Raw genomic sequence first — 21,863 nt, 5'->3', positions numbered from 1 at the left:
AGGAGGGGGAGACTCCCACCCTGTAACAATAGACAGGGAGATCTTAATCTGCAGGCCAGCGGGAATCACACAGCCTATCTTAAATCTTTAGTTGTATTTTTTTCTTATTTGTATTTTTTCCAAAATAAATTATGTTACTCAAAAAAAATTAAAAGCACTTTCCAAAAAACAGGAAAGGAAAAAGAATCCAATATTATCATCAACAAAAGAAGGCGTGCCAGCAAAAACAAAAAAACAAAGCAACGTTTCGACCTTCAAAGGGTCTTCAGGTACACAAAAAGCTGGTAGCTGGATTGCTAACAGTAGCTGGAGTAAGGCAGAGACGTGCACTTAGAAGGATGCCCTTGGATAGGTTTACGGATTAGGTGAAGGAATTTAAAGAGTAAAAACCCAGTGCTTGGGCATTATGTTATCATTCATCTTATTGATTTTGTGGCTTACCTTCAGTAAGCCACAAAATCAATCAATCACAAAATGAATCATTAGCCTCAGGGTTAATTATCACCCATTGTGGCCAACTTCAGGTGTGTCGATGACACCTGGGTTGCAAATCACATCTTGGGACGTACCACAATTCACTGATCACATTAACTCAGTGGACCAACACATCAGATTCAACAGGGAGAATATGAAAAGTGGCAGGTTAGCCTTCTTAACCTGTGAGATTTCCATCAGTAATGAGGGACATTTAAGAGCTGATGTGTACCGTAAACCAACGCATAAGGATCTGTATTTAAGGTTTGACTCTCATCATCCACTGGAGCACAAACTGGGTGTCATCAGGAAGCTACAACACAGAGCGAACACCATCCTCACAGACACAGCGACCAGGGAAGCAGAAGAACATCACATCAAGAAGGCCCTGAATAAATGTGGTTGTCCCAGCTGGATTTGTCAAAGCTGGGAAGGCACCTAAAGAAAGCTCCAGCTGATCCAGGAGAGAAGGACAACTGCTGCCTAAACAAAAACCCTTAGTGATCCCTTATGTGTCAGGAGTATCGGAGCAGTTGAGATACATTTTTTCTAAACACCGGGTCTCTGTGGTTTTCAAACCCCAAAACACTCAGCGCCAAAAATCAGTCCAGCCCAAGAATCAGGTCGTGGGACCCGTTCCTTGGGCAGAGTAATATAGTGTAGTTTTGTTAAGTACCAGGAGGATTGTCATGAGTTATACTTTGGGGAAACCAAACAACCTGCGTCGAAGCGGATGGCACAACACAGAAGAGCTAACTCATTAGGTCAGGACTTCGCATTGCATTTACACCTACAGGCCAGTGGAAACTCTTTGAATGTTGAGGATGTACACATCCTGGACATGAGGATATGAAAAGCATCTTACAGCTGTGATTGCAGCCATTCCCCAACTCTCTGTGAATGGTACTCATGGCCATTGATCAGTGATCTTTGATCAGTGGTTGTTGATCAATGGTCATGACAATTTGCAGGTTTGCATATTAATGATCAAGAAACCTGCAGTCAGTTGAGACTGAATAAGTCACTCGGAGGATGAAACATTTTTACCACTGAAAATGCTGCGTGCAGATGAAGAGAATCAACTGGCACAGTGAGAGAGGTATTATCCACAAATGGTGAAAACATGTAACCACGGTGAACCTGACTGATGAGACAAAAGATGAACATGTTGAGTTGTGTGTCCCATTACATTTGCCGTAAAAGTGACACCACATGCACAAATTTACAAAATTTCCTGCATAATTCTTGCTTGCTTTGTTAAACTATTTACTCTGTAATGGTGTTTTTTTGGCTTTAAAATATATATCACTTTGAGTTAGATTTTACATACATGCAAGGCTTTAGATTATTTTTTTTTTAAAGAAAGGACAATGTCACATTTGAAGAACAAAAATATCAGTCTTCAAAGTTTGATCATTGTGCTATCTTTCATGTAATGGTCATCACATTGAAACAAGTCATTATACTTGTTTTGGATATTTGATCACAGAGCTAATTGAATTTGAGCTCTACAAAACCCAGCAGATTACTAGCATCACTCTGTCACCTCCTGCTATTAATAATATGTGCAAATTACACTTAATCACTAGTCATTTAGGTCATCTTCAAATGGAGCTGTGTGCCTACCATATAAACACATTACATTCTGGAAAGGCAATTATGTATTATTTGTGAAAAGAAGGTACAATGATTACTGCTCTAGCCTTTCTCTTTTTGCTTCTTAGACTTTTTGCTGTCTAATACACTGTGTTCTTACTATAAACCAGAATGTTTTCCAAGACATTTGCTCAGAAGACAAATTCTAGTCTTCTGAGTTACGAACTTAGTTTATAGACACTTAGCAAACATTTAAATGTCCTGGTGAAACATCAGTCTGGGAAATATTTTTTTAATTAATCTATAAGAAGTGTTCTAGGTGTTCTTCTATATCTCTGTAGTGTTTCCTGGTGTATTTAAATTATGATTCTTAAGAGGTATTACACCTTTAATCCTGCCTTCCCTGTTAATTAGTCACGAGCGGCACGAGTCATTACTAGTTATTTTGCTCTGTAAAACAACCTACAAAATGCAATTTGTGGATTATAAGCCCTTTTTAGACATGGGAAAATATTGTGTTTGCTAATTCTAAAGTGATAACATCATATCAGTCAGACATAGGGTACTTTTGCATTAATGTGAAACATTATTTAGTAAATACAAAATTTGACAGCTTGTCAACTGATGCCTTTATGATTCTGAAGACTGATAAACACATTTTTTAATCTGTACATTTTAAAGTGACTTAGTGTGTTTATTCACATGTCCTGAATAAACCGTTGCTGTGAAGAAAGCTGCTTAACATTGTGTCTCCTCAGGACAGAATGGTTGAGGGGGCGAAGTGTTGTGGAAGCAAGCGGATAATAACCACAGAGACAATGAGCAGGGTGTTGGGAGACTGTGTGGTGCTTGAGTGTTAGGGAGTGCACTTCCCAATCCACATCCTCTAAATCTGCTTCCACTGATCTTTTATTTGTCACAAGGCAAATGGTGGTAAAGGACTATTCTGGATTTGCTAAAAACGTGTTGTCAAAGGGGAACAAAGTCTGGCACCCAAAATTGTGTGTAGATATCATTGAACAGATTTAAAGTAGTGGATAAGAAATCAAGCGATAGGTTGAGGTCCCTACTCTCCTACACCCATTTCCCCATCCATGCAGCTCTAAACTCTCTCTACAGTGACATCTATCAAAAGAGCATTGCACCAATATTTTTTTTTAAATACATGGAGCTGTCTCCACCATCCAGTGTAGCCTATCTGTAATGTTATAAAAATCTTGTGTGGGTATGAGACATCAGTGTCCTAAATGAGCTTGTAGAGAGCCACTATAATTATTAAAGTTATGTTTCTGCACCTCCACTAAGGAGTATTAGTAGTTTAAATGACATTCATTTGGTACAAAGGAGTCCAAAGTGTGCCGGGAAAATAACTCCCACACCATTACCTGCACCCAGTGTGGTCTTCTCTGCTGTAGCCCATCTGCTTTAAAGCTCAGTGTGTTGTGAGTTTAGAGATACTCTTTGACATATGTTGGTTGTAAGGTGATTGTGACAGTTGGTTGGTGGCTCAGCTGCACACAAGGGCTGGGAGTGGTTGGTTCAGAGTATGATGTCAGAGGAGGCTGACCCACACAGCTGTTCTCATTATCTAAACATGCCTCCCCTGTATGCGTAGGATGCCGGGACCTGGCAACAGAGATGTGTACTGCACTGGAGCGAGACAACTAGAACTGCACAAGCAGGAAAATGTTCTGTAACAATGTAAATAACATGTTCATGTGCCTAAAATGCTGTATGCCTTGGGTCGTTTATACCACAGATATACTACTGTTTTCCTTTCAGATCAAAGCAGTCAGGCTATTCTGCTATGACCTCTGGCATCAACAAGCCATTTTCACCCAGAGAACGGTCACTCATTGGATATTTTCTTTTTCAGATTATTCTCTGTAAACCTTAGAGATGGGCTCCCTTGTGTAGGAAAATCCCAGCAGATCAACTGTTTCTAAAATACTCTGACCACCCTTCCAGCACCAACAAGCCATCCTAGGTTCAAAGTCATTTAAATCACCTCTTCAACAATATTATACTGGCTTTGAACTGCAGGATGTTAGAGTTTAGGGCAAGTGGCCCAATGGCAATTTTTTCCTTGTAGGTTGCTCTGGGGTTTTCCCCTTTGGCCGTTGTCGACTTTAGTCGTTCTTCCACCAAAGAGGATACGTATTTAGGGTCTGGTATGGTGAAGGAGCACATTACATTGCCCCAACATTGTCTCCAATTGGGTAATTCTGCCTTACCTTTAGTCCATTAACCTTTTTGAAAAAACAAGGTGTGGTAACTAATGTTCTTTTCATGTCCAGCCCTGGCCCTGTTCCTGTGGCAAATAGTGATGTGTCGGTCGCGAACGAAATGGCTCTTAGAGCCAGATCTTTGACGTGAACGACGCGAGCCGGCTCCTTATCGCGAGCCGTGTTTTTTTTTTTTTCCTTCTCTCACCCTCTCTCTCTCGCACTTTTTTTCCGCATCACTCGGCACGCGAGCCTTGTGCTTTACGCTGGGAAGAGGGGGGAGGGGCGGTAGTTACACTCACGGTAGCACAGGAACAGAGCAGGAGGGAGAGAGAGAGAAAGAGAGCCAGGGACAACAACGTCACATTAGAAAGGTATAGTAATCATCCACAACTATTTTCAGTTGCAGATGATAAAGGATTCGGAAAGTTTATTCATGCAGGTTCTTTTTGTTTTCATATTTTAATTTATATTTAATTGTGTTGTGGTTTGCAGCGTTTTGTGTAGTTTCACTTTAAATTTGTTTAAAAGGAAAAAGCTGAAAATTTAAATAGTTAAAAGTTTAACTGTGACTAGTTGGTTTTTGTATTATGTGATTTATTTATTACATTTTATGTGGAGCGAATAAATAAAGTATATTTATGGTGGCCCCTTCAGACAAAGCACATACAAACTCCAAAACACGTAAAAACTCCAAAACAAAAGACAACAGAAGTGCTCCAGGATGCTAGGCGCAGTGTTGAGGTTTTGTTACCTAGAGGCAGAGATGGGCAGTAACGCGTTACTGTAATCTGATTACTTTTCTCAAGTAACGAGTAAAGTAAGGGATTACTATTGCAAAAACGGTAATTAGATTACCGTTACTTTCCCGTAGAAACGCCGTGTTACTGCGTTACTAAAACTGTGATTTTTTTGCAAGAGTGTCTCATGACAGTGACGTAAGCGAGTGCGACGTTCGTGACAATAGCTGTGTGCAGATCAACAATGGATCATATATCGAGTGTGGGAGAGAGTATGACCCTGCAGCGTTTAAGGCGTGGAAGTACTGACCTTACTTTGAGTTTGATTCCATAAAAAGTGACAAAAACATTAGCGTCCGTTGTGCGTGGGAAGAAAACTTCTTTTTACAGCAAAAAAACCCCTAAACAAGCTCCGAGTGCGCTACAACGTAATGGGAAACTCACAGAGAAGCTGCCGTATCCTTCCACTGACCGCTGCGGCACACCTGCACCAGAGCACACCTCCGTCTACCCTACTCCTGCTATACAGGTGAAAATAGAGCAAAAGGACTGCTAGTCTTTGATTTTATTTATTTTCTGCTGTGTTTTACTTGCATCTATTTGAAAGACTGAGTGTAAACACAAAAAATATTTTATTTTATGTGCTGGAATGTGCAGAAAATAGGTTTAAATGTTAAACAAATTTATTCAAATCAGAGAATGGTGCATATAATTTAATTTTTGCTTGATGCATAAAGTTAAAAGATTAAAACTGATAAAACAAGTTTTAAAAAGAGACTTTTCCATTTGATTACATTTTGTATGATGGATTATGCAGAAAAAGTAGAATTGGGCTGAAAGATCTATTGCTTTATCACCTATTCGGGTTGTAAATCGTGTTTTTAAAAGTAACTAAGTAACTAAGTAATTAATTACTTTTGAAAATAAGTAATCAGTAAAGTAACGGGATTACTTTTTTGGGGAAGTAATCAGTAATTAGTTACTGATTACTTTTTTCAAGTAACTTGACCAACACTGCCTAGTGGCTACACAAGCCAGCAATTAGCAACGACCGGATTTGGTGTGTGGTAGTAACAGGTAAATGAACATTTTTTTTTAAATTATTTGAATATATATGAGTGCTTGTGTATAAATACACAAACAATACACATATGCTTTCAATTGTGTAATTTAAGTGATCTAGGTAGCTCTGTTTTGGAAATTCAGTTAACGCTAGAAATGTGTTTTGGAGTTTGTACGTGCTTTGTCTCTAGGGGGCACCGCATATATTTATATATAAACATATATAAATAAAACCACTTTTTTTTACATTAGTAATTCCTTTTGTGCATAATTTTATATTATTGTTAATAATAAATTAATTAAAGCAACAAAACAACCTGAAGAGCCGGTTCGGAGCCGAAAGAGCCGGCTCTTTTTAGTGAGCCGAGCCGAAAGAGCCGGTTCACTAAAAAGAACCGGAAATCCCATCACTAGTGGCAAAGCTTTCAAAGATCTACCTGTTCAGCCTGTTGGATTTCCTGTTCACCACTCACACTCCTGATACAGCTCTGGAAGATGCTCTTCACCAAACCCTCACCTGCCTGCCCACACCTCAGCTCCTCCCGGTCAACGTCTGCTTCCCCCTGCAAGTATCTTCCATTTCTGTTCCCCTCTAAACCTGAAGTAAGATAATGAATACAGTTTATGAAAATGAAATCAGAATCAGAAAACTTTATTTATCTCCGAGGAAGTTATGTGGTCACAGTTGCTCCAAGACAGTAAGAACAATAACTGAATAAACTAAATGAAATAATACAGTATATTAAAAAGTTACAAAATGTTACAAAATGTAACAAAATATATACAAATAGCTCAGTTATAAATATCCCAGTATATAAAACAAATTAAATATATATGGTTGAATTTCAGGTGCCCCTCTTATCAAACTGTAAAACTGCATTTTTTTCTCTGTAGAAGATATGCAGATATTAAGGGTGTACAAATTCATGGCAATCCATTCCAGCCCAACTGCTTAATGATCCTTAGACTAACGCTCTCGCTCCTTCTCCACAGACTCACTCTACCTCCATTGTTTTCCCCACTCCTGCCTGACCAGAGTCTCTCTCTCTCTGTCACGCACACACACACACACACACACACACACACACACACACACACACACACACACACACACACACACACACACACACACACACAGCCAATTAAATAAGTGAACACTTTTCACTCACTTTTGCTATCTGTGTCTGCTTCCTGGGTCTGGAATTATTGGAATAATAATTATTATTATTATTAGAAAATTACAATTATTATTACTACAAATCATGATACAGGCAGTCCATGACCATGTCTACATGACTAAATGCATTGGGTCAGTACCATTTGAATGACTGGTGAGATGAGTGTGAGTGTATATGGTGCATTCTTATCATGTGTAACAGAGGCAAGATGAATGAAAGAAGAAATTATTCAGCACCTGTCCTGATTTGGCCTTGATCTGGCTGAGCATAAAACTGCTTGGTGACAGATGTTCGTCATCCAACAGAAATAGAATTTCAATCTGAGGTTTCTGCTGTTTCTGTGTGTAACTAAATCTTAAGCTATCTGCTGGATTTCAAGTGTGGTATTGTTGTGTATCCCAGGATGGTCCCAGCCTCTCTAAATGCTGATAACATGTGTAGGTGAGTAACAAAGCTTCCAGCAGAGCCCTATTTTTAGACCGGCAGAGACAAAAGCATTACTGATCTATAGTTTCTGAAGCTTTTCATTCTCTCTCTCTCTCTCTCTCTCTCTCTCTCTCTCTACATATATGTAGAGAGAGAGAGAGAGAGAGAGAGAGAGAGAGAGAAAGAGAGATGGCCAAGTGAAACAATATTTTAATGCTTTACTAAATATTAGATGTGGTTTAAGGGAAGTTATTTCATGACACTAATAAGCCTTGAAAACTACTTTGAAACACTTTAATGTGGTAAGGCTCGTTCCCTTTAAGACTCCAAATTACAGGATGAAAACCAGTGTAGAGTGACTTGCTCTGCAGTTCATGTCTTTGTATCATGCTGAGGCTGTCCTATTGTGGCCCTCTCTCCAACTACCTTTTCCTGGACCTGTCAATGGTGCCGTAATAGCTAGTCACATTCTTGTCTTATTTGTCACAGCAAGACCTTTGTTCATTCTCAAAAAACAGAGGTCTGTTCTTTTTTCTTCTGCTACTGCTGCTGGGTCTCCTTTGATGCTGAGGACAGCATAGACAGATATCAAAGCAGATGAAACTGGATCACTGTTGCCCCCCACCCCTGAGCTCTTATCACTTTATAATTGGGAATTAGGGAAGAAATAAAATGTCTTTTCCTCACTTTCCTTTTCCTGGGTTGGTTATAATGGGGTCTGCTACATGCCTATAAAGTACCCTTCAAATCACACTGCTGTCCTTATGTGTTTTTTCTCCTTGCTTAGCAATTTCTTTGTTTGTATTCTTGTCATTTGTCATGTTTGTATTTTTCTACATTTTCCATGAGAATATCTGTGAATTAATGTTTCTTGCAAAACATTTGAAATGTGAAGTCGGGTGACACTGTTGCAGGACAAAGCAATAAACATGGAAATAAGATAAAGGGTGGCGCAAACAGAAACATTAGGTATTACTACTATTGTCATAACTACTGACAATAACAGACATGAACCAACAGTACCACAACAAAGACTTGCATTATACTACAAATGTTCTCCAGTTAACAATGACGTGGTTATCTTGGTGCCACTAGTTATACCAGAAGCTGAAGAAATGTGCTCATTCACAAGTTGCTCAACAAGCAAAATAAATAAATAAATACATCCCTGAAAATGGTCAGGTATAAGGACAGAGTTGAAAACGAATGGGGGTGGATGGAGGTTATTCTTCCAGAAAACCTGAAGAACTGTTGCTCAAGACCACTTTTTTAAAATTACCAGAAATGATGGGTGACTCATGTCTTCTAATTCCTTGGACACAAAATTGAAAGAAATAGGGATGACAACGTTGTAGCTATATTTAAAAGAAAAAAATCTCACACAATATAACACCAGGCCCTGTTTGACGACAGGTCAATATGAATGCAGCCAGGTAAATAGTTTACAGTATAGAGATCTACTCATAACTGACTGACTAACTTAATTCAGACCGTCACAGCAGTAGTCTGTATTGACAACAGTAAGACAATATTGAGACAAAGCAGAACAGGAAGAGTTGGTTCAGAGGACTAGCTTGAAGACCAACTGTATCTCAGTCTATCCATCTCTACAATAATGTGGCATCCAGGCCTCCTCTCTGTTGACCATCATCGTACCAGCTTTAATATAAACTTGAAATATAAGACTTAGAGTCAGACTCAGAGTCAAGACCTTGAAATGTTCCATGTTTATTTAAATGACATGTCAAGATACCTCATTTCCTCCAAATTCTTGCAAGTGCAACTACTAACTATTACAATGTTATGGTAAAGAATTCTTTAAAAAGTTACATAATTTTTCTCAATGAGTAACTAATTTATTTTAATCTGAAATTGAAAGGTCAGCCAGTAGTGACGTGACGTGAAATAATAACTTGACCTAAAGGCATTAAACCAAAAATTACAAGCCTGTTTTGTAAATGTGAGGATAGAAAGTGCAGATATTTGTTCAAAAATGTAGGGAGTAAAAGTAAAAAGTAGTCAGAAAAAAAAACTACTCAAGTAAAATACAGATAACTGAGAATTATTTGTACTTTATTATTATTTGTTATTTCCCTCCTCTGACTATGAATGAACACATAGCTTTGATTACTGCTTTGCACACTCTTGGCATTCTCTCGATGAGCTTCATGAGGTCATCACTTGAAATGGTTTTCCAACAGTCTTGAAGGAGTTCCCAGAGACGCTGAGCACTTGTCGGCCCTTTTGCCTTCACTCGGCGGTCCATCTCATCCCAAACCATCTTGATCGGTTTTAGGTCAGGTGACTGTGGAGGCCAGGCCATCTCGCGCAGCACTCTATCACTCTCCTTCTTGGTCAAATAGCCCTTAAACAGTGTTTGGGGTCATTGTTCTGTTCAAAAATAAATGATGATACAACTAAATGCAAACTAGTTGGGATGGCATGTCGCTGCAGGATTCTGCGGTAGCCACGCTGGTTCAGTGTGCGTTCAATTTTGAATAAATCCACCAACATTGTCACCAGCAAAGCACCATCACACCTCCTCCTCCATGCTTCACTGTGGGAACCGTGCATGTAGAGAATATCTGTTCACCTTTTCTGTGTTGCACAAAGACACGGCGAGTGGAACCAAAGATCTCAAATTTGGACTCATCAGACCAAAGCACAGATTTCCACTGGTCTAATGTCCATTCCTTGTGTTTCTGGGCCCAAACAAATCTCTTCTGCTTGTTGCTTTTGCTTAGTAGTGGTTTCTTAGCAGCTATTTGACCCTAAAGGCCTGATTCGTGCAGTCTCCTCTGAAGAGTGGATGTAGAGATGAGTCTTCTCCTGGAACTCTGTGTGGCATTTATCTGGGCTCTAACCTGAGGTGCTGTTAACTTGTGATTTCTGAGGCTGGCGACTCAGATGAATTTATCCTCAGCAGCAGGGGTGACTCTTGGTCTTCCTTTTCCTGGAGTGGTCCACATGTGAGCCAGTTTTGTTGTACAGCTTAATGGTTTTTGTGACTGCACTTGGGGACACATTCAAAGTTTTAGCAATTTTCCAGACTGACTGACCTTCAGTTCTTCAAGTAATGATGGGCTGTCATTTCTCTTTACTTTGCTGATTGGTTCTTGTCATAATATGAATTCTAACAGTTGTCAAATAAGCCTGTCAGCTGACTTCTGCACAACACAACTGATGGTCCCAACCCCATTAAGAAGGCAAGACATTCCACAAATGAACGCTGACAAGACACACCTGTGTCGTGAAAACCATTTCAGGTGACTCCATCATGAAGCTCACTGAGAGAAGGCCAAGGGTTTGTAGTGCTGTCAACAAAGCAGGGGGTGGCTACTTTCAGGAATCTAAAATATAAAACATATTTAGAGTTATTTATCAATGTTTTCTTTGCTACATAATTCCATATATCTTGCTTCACATATTTGATGTCTTCTGTTTGTATCTACAATGTAGAAAGTAGTAAAAATAAAGACAAAACATTGAACGAGAAACCTTTGACTGGTAGTGTATAATAAAGCCAAGACACGCTATTACAAAAAGTATTCACTCACCCATCCAAATTATTTAATTCAGGTTTTCCAATCACTTCCATGGCCACAGCTATATATAATCAACCACCTAGTCATGCAGATGGTCCCACTCCTCTTCATTCCAGAAGATTTGGCATGCAGTCTTTCTCCAAAGAATTTCAAATTTCAATTAATCTGACCTTAGAAAAGTTTTCCACTATGTGTTCGTCCACTGATTTCTATGACAGAATTGTGCCTGTTTTTAAAGCCTAAGGCTTTAACAATGCCGCGAAATGTACACATTAAATTCAAAATGCCTGATTACCTGTTGGATTTAGGATATGAGTCCAAGAGACTTTTTTGTGCATCTTAAGATATTACAGAAGGCTGCCAAATTTCAGACTCGGATCAAACATAATACAGGGGCTGCTTTCTAAAAGATTTTACGTGGCGCTGTGGAGTCAGTTTGCAACATTTATTGAAGAGAGCTATGGAGCTGGAAAGAATGCATCAGCTGTTCCGATACTCCTGACACATACGGGATCACTAAGGGTTTTCGCCGAGGCGGCAGTTGTCCTTCTCTCCTGGCTCAGCTGGAGCTTTCTTTAGGTGCCTTCCCAGCCAATCCAAATATCCAGCTGGGATAACCACATTAACTCAGGGCCTTCTTCATATGATGTTCTTCTGCTTCTGATTGTGTTAGTTAGACTGTGTTGAGAAAATCCCTAAGAGCAGTTTGCAAAAGCATGGAAATGATAAAATAGCCATTTTCAATTCAAAATGTCTGACTTCCTGTTGCGTTTGGGTAAATAAGGCCATACACATGTTTTTGTCTGTCATTTGCATGTTGCACATGTGTAATCTGTAACACTTCATTATAGCTTCATTATGGCTCGGGAGCCATTTTGAATCGTCCATGTGCCAAACCAATAAAATACATAAATTTTCACCAGACCTGACGTATGTGCAAAATTTCATTAGTTTTTGAGCATGTTAGGGTCCTCAAAAGACAATTCACTTACTAAAATAATAAATGAAACAGATGCAATAAGACCTTCATACTTTTATTTCCATGCTAGGGACCTGACTATCTATGAACTTGAGTTCTCTACATAAAGAGCACATTATTTCCTGACTGAAACAATGGCGCAGTCCAGTATGTAAATCCTAAAACATCTTTTTCATGTTTTTTTCCCCCCTTTTGCTCACCCTCTCACTTTAACATACTCACTATATTCTGTTCTTTCAGTGTTGTTTCCCTTTTGATTTGACATGTTAGATTCCCTTCCATTTCTCCTTTGATCATGTCCCACTGTGTTTCTGCTCCATCATAATCACCAGGTGCCCCGATTCTGGTAATACTGATGATTTTGCCTGATACTATTGACCTTAAAAGGTGCAACCTGTCTCAATTCCAGGAAGGTCCCATCCAGAGTTTGATGTGTAATAGTGTGTGAGATCCCTACTGCTTTCTCTCTCTCCTCAGGCACTCTTCCCAGCTTTTGTAGGGGAATACCAGAGTGTTCCCAAGCTAGCCAAGAGGTATAGTAAACATTCATATACAGATGGTATTAATCACTGAAACATCTCAAACAAATAAAAGTTCCACTTCAAGAATTTTTTTCCAAGTTCAAGGCATTAATCCTGCCCCAAACTTCCCAGATATTAATCAGAACAAGCACCCACAGGATGTGGCACAAGACCAAGGCCTCACCCTGCAACACAAAGGATCTACATCTCAGCTACCAATGCACCAAAGCACACTCCAGATGCTGTGTGTCTATGTCTTGATCAGTGCTTACAAAATAGTAATACTGGATTTTTTTTCATGTTTTGGCAGTGTACAACTCTGCATATCTACTGTCTAAATTGCCTAGATACCTAGATTGTCTTCCACATAACTGTAAGAAAATTTGATGTTATTTAATATGTACCTTCTTATTTGTAGTATAATGAGATAGAAGATCAGGTTAGTCTTCCTTAAACAGCAATGAAAACCAGAATGATTAGCACACATTAAAGACTAAAACTGTGAAATTGAAACAATGTTTCTTTTCAAGTGGGGCCCAGTGGAGATGATGCTTAGACTCCACGTTGGAAGGAATTCTTACTCTGATACTAATTTAAAAAAAACCCCAAAATATATTTTAATCCCATCCGTTTATTTTCTTCCCAAGGCACATCTCTGCAAAGCAAACAAATTGAATGCTTTAAAAATTAGTCTAATTGCAGCGCTTCAGTGGGTCCTTACAGAGGTCCAATGAGCAAAATAGCACAGCAGCTTACTGAAGAATATTTTGGCTGTAACTGAGCAGAAATATATCACACTGGATCATGTAGGATATTTTGTATTAATTGACACTAAGAATATGAAAAATGTCCATGACATGAGTAATATCGATTGATGCAGACATCATTATGAATTTTATTTAATACACAGAGATTTTACCAGCAGCTGAGCTATTTAATTATTTGATATTTAATTATTCTAACTGCTGACCAAGGCCAGGAGAATAAGGAGAATGAACGGGGCATTTTCTTAAAAAAGAAATATTACCCTATTTAACAAAAGAAGTTTCTTGTCAACGTGTTGCTGCACAATACAAACAGGACACATTTATATATGAATTCAGAACAGTGGGATGCAAAGAGTTTCAAAGGGATATAGGAGATGAATGGTTTAAGTTTGTTTTTTAAAAATCGAGTGTATTCTTATCCACATCTGGAAAGGATTTCCAGTTAGATGTTAGACAGGAAAAAGCTGAGAAAACCTTCAAGTCACAAACCTTTACAAAAACTCCTATACTCTAAGTACACTTTCACCTTTGCATTAGTGAACAGCAAAAAACAAACAAAAGGTAATTAATCAACTATTTAATTAAAAATTACTATTAAAAAAAAATTCTGCAAAATAAGTTTTAAAAGCATAATAATGTTTTGAACTAACCTGACATGGTGAATTTAGTGAGTCAATTTCATATCAAGTTATTATCAGTTTACATGAAATACTTTTTCATGTAAACTTTTTGTCTGTTTCTGTTCTTTAATATGGACATTTCGTCATTTGCAAGGTCATTTAAAAAGAAAGAGAGAGGCAAGGATGGCTCCTGTATCTGCTGCAGGGTGTATAAACTGCTACCTTGATCTATAAAGAAAAACTGAACCTGTGCTTAAATCAAACCCTGATGCAGCCAAATGAAGAATTATTGTGTAAAAAGATTTTCAGTGTTATTGATCTTCTTTCTTCTTCCTTACGTTATATTCCTTTATTGATTTGATGGAGACTATTTATAACAGTTTTACAAAATAAAATTATAATAAAAGAAAAATGACATCTACACGGGTTTCAGAGCATGAACAACATATGGTGAGCTTTGCAGAACACTGTTGTTACAGGGTAACTTAACAACAGTGCAAACACAGATTCTTATTTGCAAGAGACATGTCTTTCAATGACTCCGAGGTAAATATAAATTATAACTGTGACACACTAAGGCTGAAACATCCTTAAAAGTGGTCTACTCGTACACTTCTGCTCACTACACTCTTTGTAAATCATTTGGGTTGTGACTTTACTTTGGACTGTAAATGGTATGACTGTAAACGCCGTTGCAGGTTGTTATTATTTTTATACTTTTAATAAATCGGTACTACTGCTCTGTTAAAATATAATTTGTCAAAATTAAGTGCTTCATAAAATCAGACCTAAAAGCAGTGAGAGCAACAAAGATGAATTTTTTCATGAAATTAAAAAAAAATGACAACAAATCCTGAAAAACTGGCAAGTAGATTTTTTTTTTTGACCGCCTGTACATGAAGCTCATGCAATAAGCAGTCACAGTCGCATATCAGATTAGGACAGAAAAATACAGCAATTCAATGCCTAGTCTCTGAGGGCAACAAAGAAAATCTGATGATAGCATTATGTGATATTATTGAATTTCATAATGCGTTCTGTTCGTGACCTGCCCATGCTGTGTGCAGGAGGGGCTGCTGACGTGAAAAGAGAGCAGGAGGGTCGGGCTGAAATCACAATAAAAGGTGGCTGGAGTCCGCTTTTCATCCAGTGCTCCACACGCCAGGCAACTTCTGCTGCTGACTGCAACGTGAACCAGACTGAAGGAAGTCACATCAAAGGTAAGTTACAGTTTTTGTAGCCTTTAAAGGCATGCTTTCAAATAGTTTTGTTGTCATGTTAATATTGTGTTTTTTTCTTTCTCAGATGCAGAGGGGCTTTGGGATATTTTGCATGTCGCTCATCTTTTGTGCAACTCTTTCCGAGACCATCGGGCTAGTTGTTGCGGTAAGCAGTTCAAAATTCAGTACAACGTTAATGTTAACCTCCCACTTAAATTTAGGTGCCAAGAATCAATGTACCAATAAAGACATAAAGACAACAGAGACTAATAGAAATGTCAAAATGATATCAAATATCATTATAAAGTAATCTATTTTAGTTTACAACAAAATTTTTAAGCAGCCGATCACAAAAATAAAATGTGTATATGTGAGTATATTAGTAGTAAAAAGTTCAAATCTTCAAGTGAATAAAGACAAAACAAGCTAAAATCACAGATTCACAATGAAACCATACAGACCATGACCAAATCCAAGAGCTCAAACTTCCCAATAGCAGACGCTACAACATGTAACACAGAGATGCAGGTGAGGTTAAATTCAATTCAAGGAACCAACCCATGATTCCATGATTTCCAAGAGACCCTAAATAAACCCACATTAAGAATCCACATGTAAGAAAACCAAGGAAAAAAAAAACAAATTCAGAAATTTACTAGGAAAGTAAAATACACAAACTCCCTGTAGGCATATGACAAGCCTACAGACCATGACAATAAGGATGTTTTACATTTAAGAAAAAATGCTTTTAGATTTACACATCAAAAACTCATTAAAACTGTCTCCTTGTCCTTTAGCTGCTTATTGTATCCATCTTTATATCTTGCAGGCAAAAGAAAAGCGAGGCTGGACTCTGAACAGCGCTGGCTACTTGTTAGGGCCCCGTAAGTGTATACACACACACACACACACACACACACACACACACACATGCACGCACAGACACACACAGAAGCTTACATGCACACACCAGCGCATATTGTTTTGTGGTTGTTCCAGTAACGTTGTTTACAAAAGCCTCATTAATAGTATGTGGTGAAATGGCCCAATGCTAATTTAGTGTTATTTAAAGATTATCATGAGTGACTGTTGGGTATCCAGTTTTGTGTGTCAAGGTATATATTCTTACCAGCTGGAGTTTGAGTCATTCCAGGGCAGGAACCCTGAAGAATGTTGTCCCTTTGTGTGTGCGTGTGCGTGTGTGTGTGTGTGTGTGTGTGTGTGTGTGTGTGTGTGTGTGTGTGTGTGTGTGTGTGAAGCCCAGGTAAAGGTTGCTCCTGCCTCATCCTGTGTTTCAGGTCGTATTGATCACCTAATTCAGATAAAGGATTCTCCCAGTGCCAGAGGCAGAGACGAGCTGGTCACTCAATGTAAGATAGAAACATACAGCTGCTGCAGGGCCTTGGGGTCACCAGGAATTGCTCTGTTTAAACATCACACCTTTTAGCTGCTTTTGTTTCTTTGCTTATGTATACAAATGTTGCAATTCTGTCTGTGCTTTGAGCCAAGTAATGCACTGATGACCTCAAGAATGAGTTAAGGAAGGTTTAGCATACAGCATTTTTGAGACTTTGGAGGATTACACTCCAGATGCATCGTGTTGACAGAATGGGAAGAAAATACGATCGCTTAGAAGACTATCGTCACGTTCACTGCAGAGAAGATGTAGCACTGACTAACACAGAGTTTTCACTGTGATATCCGAAATAGCAGTACAGCTGACAAAGAGCTGGTAGCCCAGTAACTTAATTTAGAAGTTTTACATTTTTTAATATTATCAAAAATATTTTCAAGTCATGCTACCAATTTATTATATTAACAATTTGCTGATAAAAAATTGTATGTAAAGATCAAAACACAAGGTAGATCCAATAGGACCTTTTTACACTGGATGGCAAACATCATTAAAATACCTTATTTTTTCATGCCGGGGTCTCACATGTAAAACTTTAGCTAGACTTTTAAAAGCACAGAAAGAGAACAAGGGGTAATAGTTCAAGGACTACTTTAGCTAATGACGAAGCCCCCAATTAGAGTCAAACAATTGTCACATGTAAAAACCACTCAGAGTAAATGACAGCACTGAAGTATGTGAGCTCACTATAACAACACGTAACTGGTGAGTAATGTTGCAAAGTGAGACAAACTGGCCTGATACTGTACATGTTTTCCATTCTTCAAATGCAAATATGAGCCAATATAATGTATTCAACTCATGTGAGCCTCACATGTTAAACTACAAATCTCAGACAGGTTGCTGTCTGTTCTTTAATTTCAAAATATCACAATAACATTTTTAATTATTGGTCTAGCTTAAGAATACTATGTAGTACAATAGTACAGTTACCGTTATTATTGGAATTGGGAAGAGTATGATTAGTAATTAAAGCAAATGAAAAAAAGGAAATGCAAATATTTTTAATTTACAATTTTAACCGGAGGCCACTGAACTCTGCGCATGCTATCTCAACCTGCTCTTTAGGCACATAAAAAACAAATTAAAATGTAAATGTGGAGACACACCGACAGTCTACAACACACTACCATGGCTAAGTAAAACCCTCTGCTTGCCTGTTATTTTATGTTGATTTTCATCATCACTATTGTTTCAGTGCATTTACTTGTCTGTTAAAACTGCCGTTCAACAAGTGTGCTTTTTCTATTCCTTCCATCAAACCTCTACTTACTGCAATTCCATGAGCCAAGCCCTGCGGGTGGTCTGTACGAGTTTGGAAAGTGAACCAAACAATTACAAACCAAATATCATGCTGAAACTGTGTGACGTGTGAACAATGTCCTTTAGAACTTCTTACAGGAATCAGGTAGCGGTGTGCACTGTGTATGTGTGTGTGTCTGTTGTATGATGCCTCTAAACCAGTGGGATATTTGTACGTATTTTCTGTTACATACACAAAACTTTAACCATTTACTCCATATTATTTTTATTTTGTCAATTGTCATTTTCACCTTAATCAAACAGAAAATTAAATGTCACAGCCAGTATATTAAAAAATGAAGCAGCTGAAAAGGATTATTATTATTGTAAGTACATGAAAATTACACATAAATCACATTTACCAAAATGTTAAAATTGCTGAATTTCTAGTAACTGAGCTGATAATGGGAATGAATTAATTAAATGCTTAGTTGGGCCATCTGATGTTTGTATGAGCGCATCAACTGCGATCACTCCTCATTATCCAGATGGACTACATGGACACACGACACTAGGAGACAAGCCGGGTCTGGCTGGGAAGAGGGACATAGGCCAGGAGGAGGACTTCAGAACAGGTCTGTATGTCTCACAAAGAAACAGGACAATCTTTCTTCTTCTTAAAGAAGATATTTTATTTCGAGTGTTATTTAACAATAATCAAAAGGTATTTTATGATGTATCTTCTTGGTTAATTTAATTTGATATACTGAATGTTTTGCTTTTATTACTGTTTTATGTATAGCTGTCATGTTGATTAGCTACCTTTAATGTATAAGGAACACTGAGGAAGGAGATGGTAGAGGGGGAGACCTAAAATGCCTTGAAGAAAATAGGAACTTGTAGTCATTTAGGTGAAAAAGTCCTTTAAATAGCCCAAAAGAAGAGGAGCCACATATATTTTAAAGGGAAACAGTGCAATAAAGCCTCAAGTTCCCAAACAAAATAATACCCCAGATTATTTATTGATGTATTATTTAATATTTTGTGTCTTTTACAAAAAAAAAAATGCTAGTTTATAATTTTGGAAACTCTGGAAATGTTTTATGTGTTTTATGATCATTTATCTTAAACACTGAATAAAGAAATCTAACAAAAACAAATAACAGCAAAAACAAGACAAGCAGTGCTTGTACCGTTTAATCTAAAAAAAAAAAAAAAAGACATCTTTTAAAGCATACCAAAATAAAAGTGATCTCTCTCCTTTCACCGCGTCATAAAGTGTCATAAAGCTTTTCCATTCATCAAGCCTTTAAATTACTGTTGTAGAAATCTTCACTGGTTTTCAGCAGCTAAACATTTCCACTGCGATGGACTAAGTCTGAAAGCAATAATCACAGAGTGTGAGGGCTAGTCAAACTAGGATCATTGGAAGGTGAAATGTTTTACATTTTTACGTTTTTTTTTAGTTTTTTTTTAAAGAAAGCTTAGACACATCTACTTTGTATGGAATTCAGTAGCCTTCATGTTTCATTCCCATTAACCTTTGTTCATGAGTTCACAACTGATGCTTTGTTCGGTTTTCTCATGTTTAAATCTAATACTCCTACTTGTATCGTAATCCTTAGTATCTGAGAGAATTTCATTTTTCTGTATGATCTGTGTATATCAGAGTTCCTGCCATTTCAACCTGTCATTCTTGCTGTACCTCCACAGGCGCCCTGAGAATAGCAGATGAAGAAATTATCCACACTGTCATTGACTTCTTGTCATACCTCAAACTTAAAGGTATGCTTCTCACTTATTTGAAAGCGAGGGGAGTTCATGAACAAAATAATACAGGTCTGCATACAGAAGTCACTGCAACGACAAACTCTTAAAAGCACACCAAAGTTGGATTAGCGAACTTTTTCAGGTCTATATATCGGTCCATTTGTTAAACATGGAAATATTCTTTCAGTGATAGAATCTTCATTTTCTATTGAATTAGCACACAAATTACCCCATGCACAAAACTAAATGTGAAAATGTAATGTTGCATATTTGACTTTATGACATCTAGAGGTGTGATAATATTGAAAATTGTTTAATCTAATCATACAATAAAACATACAAGTTTATCATCAGATCAAACCTGGCAGGGATCCTGTATAGCCATGTATACTGATAGTATTATTACCATGTCAGAGACTGTTCAACTGACTGCTAGTGCAGTTTTTCTAATCAGCCAGTTACATTGCAGGAACTCAGTGATGCACAAGGTGGCCTGTTGAATTCTGCATCTACAACATGAAAATGTGAATCCATCCAGCCTTGTGCTGAAGGTTCAGGCTGTATGTCTTGGCAGAATGGTACCAACTGAGCATATTGTTAATGACCATGTCCATCCCTATGTTACCAACAGTGTACTGATCCTCTAACAGGATAGCGTGCCATCTCACAAACTCACCTCAAACTGATTTCTTGAACATGACAATGAGTTCACTGAACTCAAATGCCTCCACAGTCACCAGATCCCTCATGTGATAAAATCATGTCAAAATTTTCTTGTCATGTCCAAAATCTCAGGAGAATATTTCCAGCACCTTGATGAATCAATGCCACAAAGAATTAAGGCAGTTAGCAAGGTGAATCTAATAGAGTGTCTGCTGAGTGCAAACAAACAGAGGTATGATCAAATGAAAAACAACTTTCTGCCTATTATGTCTCAGTATTGATGTTCTGTCTGTTCTGTTTGTGCAACATTACAGAGATGGGAGCCTTGGACAGCCTGCCTCCTTCTGTCACATCAGATGAACTGGCCAATCCCTAAGGCTTTTGCTTCTCTGTTATAATTGTTGTGTTTCTACTCTTCTCTGGACTCCAACTGCCATAAATGTATTGTAGCTCCTAAATGTTACAATATTGTAGCTCCTAGCACACTGGTAGGTTGGTAGATTTGTTCTGGTACCATCTGACTGACTGACCCTCAATATCAGATCTTTCTCCTCTTGTGTAAACAAAATTTTATATCCTCTTAAAGCCAGTAGTTGTGTGCTGACTATATGTGGATCTACAGAATTGGTACTTTTGTATAAAACAACTCTATATTATCACCAGAATATACTATTATGTGTTTTCAGAGAATGGAGTGAAATAAAATAAATGGCACTAGACTCACTGAATAATTTGAATTTATTTCCTTCTAACAGTCAATTACACTGTTTATCACTTACATTTTAGCTACAATTAGTTTGTAACAAACATGCCTACACCTCTTTGATGTATGTTAAAAAATCTAAATTCATAGTTTTACCTATGTAGTGTCTGCACAGTGTTAAGTGGTGACACTGGGGCCTTCCTGAGAATTACTCACGCCACAGGAGATTTCTTAGTCTCATGACGACTCTCTATGCTCAGCCTTTGACTTGAAAATTGAAGGTCAAATAGTGCGCAATGACGTAGCTCTGACCTACACTCATTTTGTGATGGTTAGAGACAACCTGTAGCAAGTAAGTCTTGACACTCACACAATAAAAGAACACAACAGTTGTTGGTGCCAAATAACCTTGTGGCACGGCATACAGGATATGACAAAACTCAGGAGTGAATAATGGCCCAGTTACGCCCAGCCAATAATTGACCAGAGGATCTGCATCAGTGGTGTGGTCCTGCCTGGAGCGTCAGCTGGTGAACCAGCCAGGTATTTCAAAAGTGCCTTTGTTCCCACTACTTTTAATCGAGGTCCCGTTTAAGCACATTGCCATGGGCCTCATTGGGCCATTTCACCAGAGTGCAGCGGGATATCACTTTTAGAGTTGGATGTCTCGAGCCCGGTCTTGGTCCCGAGACCAGTCTTGAGACCACTTTTACGTGGT

General features: G+C 38.1%; 1 protein-coding gene across 2 annotated transcripts; it reads left to right on the top strand.

Moving 5' to 3' along the window:
- Positions 1-15,266: 15,266 nt before the first annotated feature.
- gal (galanin/GMAP prepropeptide) lies at positions 15,267-21,161 on the top strand. Of its 2 annotated transcripts, XM_084934416.1 has the most exons (7): positions 15,267-15,353; positions 15,439-15,519; positions 16,183-16,237; positions 16,652-16,723; positions 18,558-18,644; positions 19,723-19,794; positions 20,757-21,161. In XM_084934416.1, the coding sequence occupies exons 2-7, from the start codon at positions 15,439-15,441 to the stop codon at positions 20,816-20,818; spliced, it is 429 nt and encodes a 142-aa protein (XP_084790542.1). In that variant the 5' UTR covers positions 15,267-15,353; the 3' UTR covers positions 20,819-21,161. The 2 variants fall into 2 exon arrangements, with proteins under 2 accessions (XP_084790542.1, XP_084790543.1); XM_084934417.1 differs by lacking the exon at positions 16,652-16,723.
- Positions 21,162-21,863: the final 702 nt, after the last annotated feature.

Source organism: Perissodus microlepis, chromosome 7 (genome assembly GCF_051167445.1).
Source record: "Perissodus microlepis isolate ML-2025 ecotype Zambia chromosome 7, ASM5116744v1, whole genome shotgun sequence".
NCBI lineage: Eukaryota > Metazoa > Chordata > Actinopteri > Cichliformes > Cichlidae > Perissodus > Perissodus microlepis.
This window is presented reverse-complemented; position numbering and strand designations above follow the sequence as displayed.